We start from the raw sequence: 11,656 nt of genomic DNA on the forward strand, positions 1-11,656 counted from the left end.
TTTATCAAACTAATAATTTTATTTAAAATCTAATTACCCTTAATTATAATTCCTAAATATATTTAAAAACTTATATTATTATTAATAGAGAAATTTGCAGCCAAACCCCTTTATGTTTGTTTTGTTGAACACTTAACCCCATTTTCTTTAATTTTGGTGGGAAAACCCCCTTATGTTTGTTTTGTTAAACACTTAACCCCCTTTTCTTTAATTTTGGTGGAAAAACCCCCTTAAGTCCCGTTCCGTTTGCAATTCACTGTTCTGTGCATTGACCCCGTTATCCACACAATCCAACTCAGCCTATCTACCAACGTGGCTGCTTTAATACACAGGTGGCAAATTAAAACTATTTTTGTGTTTTGAAAATAATACATAATAAAATAAATCTAATAAATAAAATCCAAATCTACGATTTTTTTCCCCAGAATATGCCGACTGTGAATATTGAGGTCAAAGCTTTGGATAGGGTTTACACACACCTGGTGCAATTTAGCTTCGACCCAATCAGAAAATCAACTCCTCCAATATCAAAAGATACTTACGCTCCAGATCTGGTAGATTTTAGGGCCGATTAAAAGAAAAAAAAAACCGTTCGGGGTTGGAGAGTTTATGGGTTGTTGTCGACTAATTGATGTAATAATTAAAAAGCAGTCACGTTGGTAGATAGATTGAGTTGGATTGTGTGGATAACGGGGTCAATGCACGGAACAGTGAATTGCAAACAGAACGGGACTTAAGGGGGTTTTTCCACCAAAATTAAAGAAAATGGGTTAAGTGTTCAACAAAACAAACATAAGGGTATTTTCCCACCAAAATTAAAGAAAAGAAGGTTAAGTGTTCAACAAAACAAACATAAGGAGGTTTGGCCGCAAATTTCTCTTATTAATATATTTTTTAAAAATAATTATATAAAATATTTGAAAATGGAAAGGTTTTTATTATAAAAAATCTTTCATTTTTTCCCCTTGCTTTTCCCTTAACTATTGTTTTTCTCATATGGATTAGTTCCACGTGCAGTATAATAAAACTGTCTTTAGCTAGGCAAACCAACTCAATAGTACATAAAGTGTTGGGTTCTACCATTAGGGAGCTACACTGTTCAATACATATAAAGCTAAAAAAAAAAAAACCATGCCACTACAGATAGGATCGATGGCAATTTGCCAAGTAGTACATTAGCTGTGTGCAATTTGGGATCGTACTCACTAAATCAAACTAACTATTATTTATATTATGATAAGAACGGCATATTCATCTCATACTCTAATAATTTGGTCCCACCTTTTAGCCAAAAGCCTGATTTCTTTTTCCACTCTTCCATTATTTCTTCAACTTTTGGGACCCCAATGCATGTGGAGTAACACAAAATCAATGCATGCGAATTACTCCACTTTAGAATCAGTAACATTCTTCCCTTTGAGTTTCTATAAATTGGTATCCATTCTCTCCTTCTCTCCTCACTCCACCATCTCGCAATTAGCTATACAATATTAAGAATTATTTACTACTAAAATATTCCAAATGAGAGCTATGGAATCCTCATTATCTTCCACAAATTTTGTCACGCTCCTCATTTTTCTTTGGGCTACTTTCTACCTAGACTCAACCTTGGCGGCCGCCGCCGGAGCCCGGCCAGTATCTAAAATCAGTACCGAGTTCATTAGAACATCTTGTAGCCAAACAACCTACCCAAAACTCTGCTTTAGTTCTCTTTCAATTCATGCCCAAAAGATCCAAACAAGCCCTCATCTTCTAGCCGGAACAGCCTTAAACGTGACACTCTCCCAGGCCAAGGCCACGACCACCATGATGTCGAGGCTTTCATTGAGCCACGGACTGAGGCCCAGAGAGGTTTCGGCCATGAAGGATTGCGTTGAGGAGCTGAGCGAGACCGTGGACGAGCTCCGGAGGTCCATTGGTGAGATGAGTGAGCTCAAAGGCCATGTTGATTTTAAACTCATGATAAACGACATTCAAACTTGGGTCAGTGCAGCTTTGACCGATGAGAACACTTGTTCTGATGGGTTCCAAGGGAAGAAAATGAATGGGAATTTAAAGACGGTCGTTAGAGGCAGAATTGTTAATGTTGCCCAATTGACTAGCAATGCTTTGGCTTTGATCAACAGATATGCTTTGATTCGTGGCTAAAACCTTTTTTTTTTTACTTTTAAAAGAATTATTACTATATATTAAGGTTTGGTTAAGTTTGGACCAACTTAATTATGAGTAGTTTAATTGTCTGGCGAGATCTACTGGCGTGGTCATTAAGATCTGTTTTTGTCATTAGTTGTTTCAGCGTGAGATTATGATTGTAATTAATTGATATATTTATATATATATATATATATATATGTAGCCCGTATGGTATGGTTGATATTAGATGTGTCGGTAATGGCATTATATTTGTAAAATAAATATTATGGTACAATTTATATGAGTATACATGGTGTATAATGTGCACCCCATTTCTTAACTTCTTTATCTCTATCTTTATTATTATTGGTATTAAGGTAAATACATATTTGGTATGTTTTGTTTTATCTAAATATAAATTTACTAATATTTTTAATAATACATATCCTGTAATTTAAATCTTACATCAAATTTGATTAATAAAAGTTTATTAAACTGTCATTAATTATATGTATTTTAAATTTAAATTTTATTATATGAAAATTTGATTATAATGATAAAATTTAATCACTAAATTTTTGCCAAAAATAATAAAAAATAAATATAATTTTAAATTACAAGATAATAAATAAACATTATTAAAAATATAAATTATCAAAAGTTTGTATTCAGATAAAATTCAGAATACCAATACAAATAATTATTATTTATTATTATTATTTAATGAAACTAGGTCGTTTAAAATTATGAAAGAGACCGATAACTAAATAATTGAGACTATTAAGATATTTGGGTCGTTTTCATTAACGTAATTTATGGGAACATTATGGAGAGAAACACGTTATGCGGATTCTCAGAATATATCTATGATTTGATTTATATTTTCAACAAGAGCGGTCCTAACTAACTATCATGGAAAAAGAAAATCTAAAAAACTAGAATGACGTGGACAAAAGCAAAATCTCATTTAATTTTGGCTAAACCTCATATTAATTAGCTGTTAATTTGTTTTCTTTTCTTTTAATTTTGTCAAATGCATTATCATTCTCGAGTGTCCCTCCCTATTGAAAAAGATAACGACTAGAAAAAAGGTGAAATAGAAAAAGCAAGTCTATATATAGCTTCAAACTTCTCTGCTTAATCTTCGGCGTTATTGCCTGCACAAATAAATTCAACTGAATTAAAAGTAATAAAGAACTAAAATTATAGCAGAAAGTTTAGAATGTATTTTTTATATTATTATTATTATTATGAGTAATGATTTGTGCAGTCAAAATATACACAAAAATATTAAATATACTGATAATGATATGACAATTTAATCTAACCAATCACATTTATTAAAATTGAGATTTATTGTTTTAAAATACAAGAACACGTCATTGTGTGTAATATTTTTGTATATATTTTTGGTGCACATATTATCACTCTATTATTATTTAATTTTCATTTTTAATCTATAATTTAAAACTTTGAATAAAAGAAATAATTTTAAATTAATTAGCTAGAAGGGTGGGGATATCTGTGTCGAATTGACAATGATGTTTCTCCGAGTATTTGATAAAGTATGGGTTGATGCTAGTTTATAGCTACTGAATATCATTTAAAATCTTTTTGAAAATTCAAAAAACAAAAACAATCAAATAAGAGATTAAAATGCTTTGCCAACTAGTTAGTTTTTTAAAGATGTTTCGCAAAACAACCTTTGTTAATAAATTTAATGTAAAAGTCCCTTGAGGGTAGCTCAAGCTCAAGTGATTAAGCGTGTAAGAGTGTATAGGAGATAAAAGGGATTCTAATATGTATAAAAAAAATGGTAAAGTAGTCTTTCTAACAACAATTACATGTGTTGAATATGTTGATAATTTTGTAAGATCTTGATTTTAAATTGGCATTTTGTGGTCATTTTTGCAATGATTTTGAAATAGGTTAATTTATTAATGAGAAAATTACGGAATACACTGTATAAAGCAAAAAAATTTGAAATATACGGTTTCCTACTTTTATATGGGTTTTTATACCAAATTTACAGTATTCAAGTCATTTTTTTTCAAAATTTAAACCCCCGAAGTTTTCTTGTCTTCTCTTTCTCTTTCATCTGTTTCATTCTCCCTTGTTTCTCATTTTTTATTTTCTTCATCCGAAAATCTAAGTGAGTTTCTTTTTTTTTTTTTCAAAATCGTTTGCCATTGATTATTGAAACAATGGCTGTCACTAATGCGGGGTCTGTATCTCCTGCTCGGACGGGTGCTGCGTTTTCTGGCCCAGGTGCCTCAAAGAAATCCGAGGATCAAGAGTCTGCCCAAACAAAGGGGAAAGTTTTGAAGAGTAATCTTTCTCCCTTGTCTAAAGGGAAAGCTGTTTTGAAGTATTCCTCGGATTCTTCCCTTCCTAATGTGATCGAGGATGATGTTGGTGGTTCAAATGAGTTGAAGGAGGCCGTCATGCATGTGAGTGCTGAGTTAATTGGGAAACAGTTGAAGAGAAAACATGTTCCATTGTTAAAGAGCAAAGTCAGTGCCAAGAAAGCAAAGAAACTATTGATTGGAGGTTCTAGTCGAGTAAAGTGCAAGGCTAACAGAAAATTTGTGAAGAAGAATGTTAGTTTACTGGATAAACCGAATGTATTTTTTGTTGTTTCGTTTAAATTCTTTTGATCTTTTATCTGTTTTGAATCTGTTTTTTATGGGTATGTAATTATATGTTATAATTTTTTTTAATTATTTTCCCAAATTTGCTTGTTATTGTTTTATCTAATATAGCAACATTGTGTTTTAGAGTTATCTACTTGTTTTGTTGATTTGCTTAAAAACTGTTTCAATTTTTTTTCTTATTTTAATTTCTCTAGTTGCTATATAATTGGTCTGTTTGTTTTGATGATGTTAACATTTGTTAAGTTTTTGTAACGAAATGTTACAGGGTTGTTAATGTTGTAAATATATTTTTGTTTTCTGTAAACATATCTTACAAGTCCTAATTTGGTAGTTTGTGTATTTATAGATAATAGGTTTTATATTCTTGAAATATGTTTTCAATTTTGTTAATACTCTGATATGAGGTATGTTTTTAATTTTGTTAACTTTTGTTAGGTTTTTGTAACGATATGTTACAACGCTGTTAATGGTATTACCGATGTTGTAACCATGTTTTTGTTTTTATGTAAACATATGTTACAGATCCTAATTTGGTAGTTTTTGTAACAAAGTGTTACAGGGTTGTTAATGTTGTTACCGATGTTGTAAATATGTTTTTGTTTTCTGTAAACATATGTTACAGGTTCTAATTTGGTAGTTTGTGTATTTATAGATAATAGGTTTTATATTCTTGAAATATGTTTTCAATTTTGTTAATGCTCTGATCTGAGTTATGTATATATAATAGCTATAGATATATATCTAGCTCATTATGTAATCGAGGTACCAGTTTAGAGAGAGAATCTTTTGAGTGAATTGTAAGCAAAAGAAAGAGTGAGAAGGAGGGTTGTACTGGCATGGTGTGTGTCTAATCACCATTGCCATAAGTGAGATCAACTGTAACTAGAAGCAAAGCTTCTCTGTGTTTGAGTCTGAGTACTCTTGTCCAAATTCTTGTAATTCTCTTTTGATTAGCTCAGTAAAGATTCTAAGTCATTGGGGTTGTTCTGACCGAGGAGTAGGCAGGTGATGTGATTTATCATTCTGTTCAAACCTCGTAAGTTTTGGTGTTCTGTTTTTTCAAGTTTTGATTCTATTTGTTCAATTCATCAATTTGTGTTTTACTTGTCATCTAATCATTGCTTTGTCTTGTTTTAAAATGCTGTTCTTGACTGAGGTATCATTCACAACAATGTGGATTATATTTTTCAAGTTTGATGATATATTTTATTATTTTGTAAATTTATGTTACAAGTTTGTTAATATTGGTTGTCTATTATTCTATGCAACTTATGGAATGTTTTATCAAACATGAGGATTATTATAGAGCAAGAGTCAAATTTCACTGTGGTTTTGAGAAGATCAATGTGATCTCTGAAAAATTGACTGAGTCTCAAAAGGATTTGTTTATTAAGACTTGCTTTGGTCATTTTCTAAACCTTAAATCCTATGCTAATCAAGCGAAATTGGTTCACCATGTTTTGTTGAGAGAAGTTAACCAGCCAAACTTAAATGAAATGTGGTTTAAAGTTTGTGGAAAGCTGATTAGGTTTTCATTGGGTGAATTTGGGTTATTATCTGGGTTAAATGTGTTTGGTGACATTGATAGAGGTGGAATTAAGAATAGTAATCATATTGGATTGTATTCTAAATTTTTTGGTGACCATACAAGGGGCATTTCAAGAATTATTGTTGAAGAAAGGTTTAAGGCTGCCAATTTTGATAATGATGATGAGGCTGTTAGGATGGCTGTACTTTACCTCATCACTAACTTTTTGTATGCTTGGCAAAAAGAGAAGAACATTGAAAAAACTGACTTGTATCTTTGTGATAGTGGTGGTTTTAATCATTTTCCATGGGGAAATGATATTTTTAATGTGACTCTCTCATCTTTGAGAGATGCTTTAAGGGAAAATGAAGTTGTTATTACTAGACAAGGTTCTTACCCAACCTATAAGTTGAATGGATAGCCATTTGTTTTCCAAGTTTTCATTTACGAATCAATTCCTAGTTTAGAGGGAACTTATTGTGAGAAGGTTAGTTGTGGTCTGCCTAGGATTATAAATTGGTTATCTGTTGCAATCCCATCTCATAAGGAGCTTGAGAGGAATGTGTTTTCATTACATAAGGTAATTTTTATTTTTTTGTTTTTCTTTATTTATGAATTTATTTGATTTTTTTTAATATTGTAAACTGATTTTTCTGATTTGTTATTTGCAGACCAAAATTGTTAAAGTTTTGCCCACTGATGAAGAGAACAATGCCTTCAAGCTTGAAGGTTTTTTCCAGTGCAACAAGGATTTGAATGTTGCTGATTTTGAGGATGATGATTTTGTTGCTCCTCCAAAGAAACCAACAACTGAGGCTCCTTCATCATCTTATGTTCCTTGTGTGACATTTGGCTTTTCTGATCTGAAAATTATTATGGATGAAGGTCAAAAGAAGTGTAACATTATGTCTAAGGAAATTGCAATGTTAAAGTCTGCTAGTGAATCTAGACATGGGGCATTGATGGAGATGTTGGTTGATTTGAAAAATGATCAAGATTTAAAACACAAGGCAGTTATGGAAATATTAGGTGAGTTGAGGCCAAAATCATGTGGTATTAATGATGATATTGATCCTGTTGATGGTGGTTTTGTGGGAGCTGACTGTTCTGGCGGAATAAGTGGCATTCAGGCTAGTGTGAAGGGTTTTTTTTGGGAGGAAGGGTGATGTTGGTGATACTTCTGGTGGTGGTGGTGTTTTAAAGGAAAATGATAAGTTTTTTGAGAATGAAAGTTTTACCCAAGTTTTTGATGAATGCATTCAAGCAATGCAAGAAGATGCTGTTGGAGATATGATAATTGTAGATGATAAGAATGATACAGTAAATAAGAATGAGAAGACTACTGGGAATGATATTGAAGAAACAAAGGTATGTATACTTATCTAAATATTAATTTTATTGCTTGGTTGGTTTGCTATTTTTTATTTTATATTTTATAAATGTTTATATTTTTGTTAATATTTATAATTAATGTTTTCTTTTTATTAATTTTTGTTTTCCCTTTTTGATAGGAATCTGATTTTGTTTCCATTGGAGTATGAGAAGTGGAAGAGAAAGTTTAGAATACTTGTTTTGTAAACCTTTTGTTATTAATTTGTAAACTTTAAATTTCTAAGTTAGTTTTGTACAAGACTTTCCTGAGCATGTATAAACTATGTTATGTTTTTGTAAACTTATGAATTTTGGAATGTTTTTTTTGGCAATTATTCTTGTTTATTATATCTAGAAGTTGTTTTTTTACATATTGTTTTTTTTTTTATAGTGTTTGTAATTTGTTAGTTATGTTTATATATGTTTTTTAATTTGTATATTTGTTAAATTTTTTAGGATGTTGCATGTGATGATATTATTAAGAAATATTTTGTTGATAAAGACAGCAATGACCAGGTTATTTTGGTTTCATGATATGTATTTTTTCAAGGTAATGTATTTCTTTATTAATTTCTAAAATTTTGTTTTTCCATAGAATATTGTCAAACTTCATGATGATATAGCTGATGTTGTTAAAGATCTAGAAGAAGAGGCTCATATTTTTAACAACATGAATGTGGAGATTTTTGATAAAGTTGTTCATGCAGCTATTGGTGATTTGGCAAAGAAAAAGGTAACTAAACATGGCAGATTTTGTATTTTTTTTCTTTTTGCAATATTTTCCAATAGTTGTATTATTGAGTTTTTCATATTATTTTTGTTTCTAGGAAGTTGTTATGGCAACACCCATTGCTAGTTCTTTGATGAATCCAGTAGTTGTGTCTACTCCTGTTGTTGGCAAAAGAAATCCAAAGCCTACTACAGTTTTGCAATCTCCTTTTGTGAACCAATTTGGATCATCTTCTTCTGAGGATATGAAACATTTGAATGTTGTGAAGTCTAAAAGGAAGGTTGTGGGACGATATTCATTTGGAGACAATCTTTTTTATATGCCTAATCAAAATGACCAAGACTCTTTTAACAAGTGGGTTTCTCTGGGGCAGAGAAAAAATAATAAGTATGCTTCTATTTTTTAATTGTTTTTTAATTTATTTTGTATTTCAGTTTTTGTTTCAACATAATTCACTTTTTAATGTTTATATTTGTTATAGGTATAAGAAATTTGATGATAATAATAGTATCATTAAGGAGCCATTTCAGTTTTGTGTAATTGAGATTGAGAGAAAATTTTGGTTTTATGATTTAGTTAAAGATGGGAGGGATTTGGACAATGAGGTATTTTTTTCCCTTAATATTATTAAGTTGTTTTAGTTTACTATTTTCATTATTCTTATTATGGGTTGCTTCTTGTTTTTTTAGCATATTAATGTGGCTTTTTATTACCTTAGAAAAAAAGCCAAGTATTGTGAGTCGATAAATGTTAGAGTTACTACTACAGATAACTCTTTTGATCAAGTTATCACTGCTCTGTATGATGTGTATCTGTCAAGTGACTGTGATCGATCTGTTATATCGAATAACAGTGTAATTTTTTAGTATATTTGTGGTTTTAAAATGCTTTGTAACACCCCTTGGTTGCTAGTAGATTTTGTTTTATTCCCTATTAATATGACTGTTGTTGGCTGTAATCATTGGATTCTTGGTGAGTTCAAAGTGAAGTAGAGATTTTTTTAAAGTCTACAACTCAATGAGGAGTAGAGTTATGGATAAGAAAGTGTTGAAAGTTGTTGAAGCATATTCTACTTCGTTGCCCTTGTTTCTTTCTTTAAATATTTTTTATGAGTCAAGGGAAGATATTGATCTAAATGCACAAGCATTCAGGGGCATTGATACGTGTCATGATAACTCTACAAAATAGAGTTATTTTACCACTTTTTATGTGTTAATTGTTGCTTAATTCTTGAGTTTTTAAGTAATTTTGAATTTATTGGGTTTATTTTGATTTTATATATTTTTGTGTGTTTTTATAGTTATTTTGTTGTAAAATGATGTAGTTAATTATTTGAATTATTGTAGTTTAATTTGTGGTAAAAAAAATGTTATATTATTGAGCTTAAGTATTAAATATAAATTAAGTTATAATTAATATTTTCAAAGAATTAGTTTGATTTATTTTATAAATGAAAATATTTATATGTTTATTTTGTAGGGAGTAAGTTGTATTTTTTTGGGCTTTGAAAAGTAAAGAAAAGAAAGGAAACAAGTGGCAAATTTGAAAGAAAATAGCATGAGATGTGGTTTTTTTCCTCTTGCCACCCTCAGTCCACCGAAGCCCAATGTAAAGCCCAGCCCGCCTGGCACATCCCAACACACTCCAGCTGCAAGGCCCAAGCCCACGCCTGCCATCCTCCAGCCAGCACCCAAGTCACCCACGCCTGCTTCAAATACCTCTTCCTCCTGTTACGCCCCAGCCAGCTGTCAGCTCCTCAACTCAACCCATGTTTCCCTCCAGCTGCCAACACAATTAAGCCCTAACACCACCAACAGCCCCCAGCGCCTGGCCCCATTTTCCAGCTACCTAGCCCAGTTCGTACACCTTGCCTCCAGCCCAACACACCAGCCACCCATGCATGCTTCCAACTTTCTTGAGCCCATAAATTTCCTTATGTTCCCTTGTCTAAAAATACCATATTTTTACCCCACTTTCTACACATTTTACCCCAAAACAACATTATTATACCCTATATTTTATCCCTATTTTCCATATTATAATTAATTAAATTAATTTAATCAATTTAAATTGATTATTTTAATCATCATTTTTGGCTATAAATAAGGGATTTGGGGTGTCCATTTTTAGAGAGGAGGTTACTATACCATAATTTCTACACATTCAAAACCTCTCAATTCTCTTCATCTTTTTCTTCTTTTTGGTTACTTTCTATGTATTTTTAGAGGAAAAATTTGGGGGTTTCTCCTCCAAATTTTCCTATTTATGTTTGTAATTTTTAGTTTGTATTTGCTATTCTAGTTATGTGTTTATAATCTTTTTAAGATTATTAAGGTGATGATGAAACAATTTGTAACTAGATAGTGTTTATTTTGTATGTTGATTTCTCATTTTGAGCAACAAAGTTTATGGAATTTTCTTCTTCAAATATCTTCTTTCATCTTAAATATCATGTATTTTGGATTGTTAGCACATATTTACACTTTGTTCTTCATTAGTGCAAAAACATAATATTCTTTGTGTAAGATGTGTCATTAAATTGTACACATCCATGCTTAGAACAAAAATATTATGTTTTGCCTTATAAATAATGTTCATTGATTTATTTGTTATTTCATTAGATTGATTTACACTAAATGCTTTGAATTTATAATTTTGAAAAGTGAAGAAAAATCTTATCTTTTTAGAAGTAATTTGTGCTTAAAATTACAAATCTATTTAGAAAATGATAGTTTGATTTATTTTAACTATCACTAAAACTTGGGAATCAATGTACTTATAATTATTATTGAACTTATATTTTGTGGATTCTAATCCTTAATAATCTTATTTTACCATCTTGATCTCTATTATTAATTTATGTTTATATATTTGTCTTTAATATCTTTATTATTGTATTTTATTTTATTTTTATTGTTACAAATTTTCATCAATCTTTGGAGCTAGGTTAGAATTTATTAATTTTGGTTTAAAATAGTTTTCTTTTCGATTTTAGACAACTCCTTTGGGTTCAACCTCGTGCTTACATGAACACTATTCTATAAATACGATTCGTGTGCTTGCGAGTATAAATATTTAAAACATACCCGTTTTGGGTCCATCATGTCACCCGTTGGACATTGTGTTTGATGATGAGGTTCCACAACAGAGTAACAAGTAAGTGGTTTTTATTTGTTATTGTTATTTTTTGGTTGCATGATTTTGTTTATATGCATTTATGTATTACTCATTTTGAGTTTT

The 11,656-nt window shown here is 30.6% G+C and overlaps 1 protein-coding gene across 1 annotated transcript; it reads left to right on the plus strand.

Annotated features, from left to right (window-relative positions):
* The first annotated feature begins 1,092 nt into the window (after positions 1-1,092).
* On the plus strand, positions 1,093-2,473 carry LOC133798001 (21 kDa protein-like). The gene has a single exon (XM_062236161.1). It carries the CDS (start codon positions 1,522-1,524, stop codon positions 2,146-2,148), a length of 627 nt encoding a protein of 208 aa, XP_062092145.1. The 5' UTR covers positions 1,093-1,521; the 3' UTR covers positions 2,149-2,473.
* Positions 2,474-11,656: the final 9,183 nt, after the last annotated feature.

This window comes from Humulus lupulus, chromosome 8 (genome assembly GCF_963169125.1).
Source record: "Humulus lupulus chromosome 8, drHumLupu1.1, whole genome shotgun sequence".
In the NCBI taxonomy this organism is placed as follows: Eukaryota; Viridiplantae; Streptophyta; class Magnoliopsida; order Rosales; family Cannabaceae; genus Humulus; species Humulus lupulus.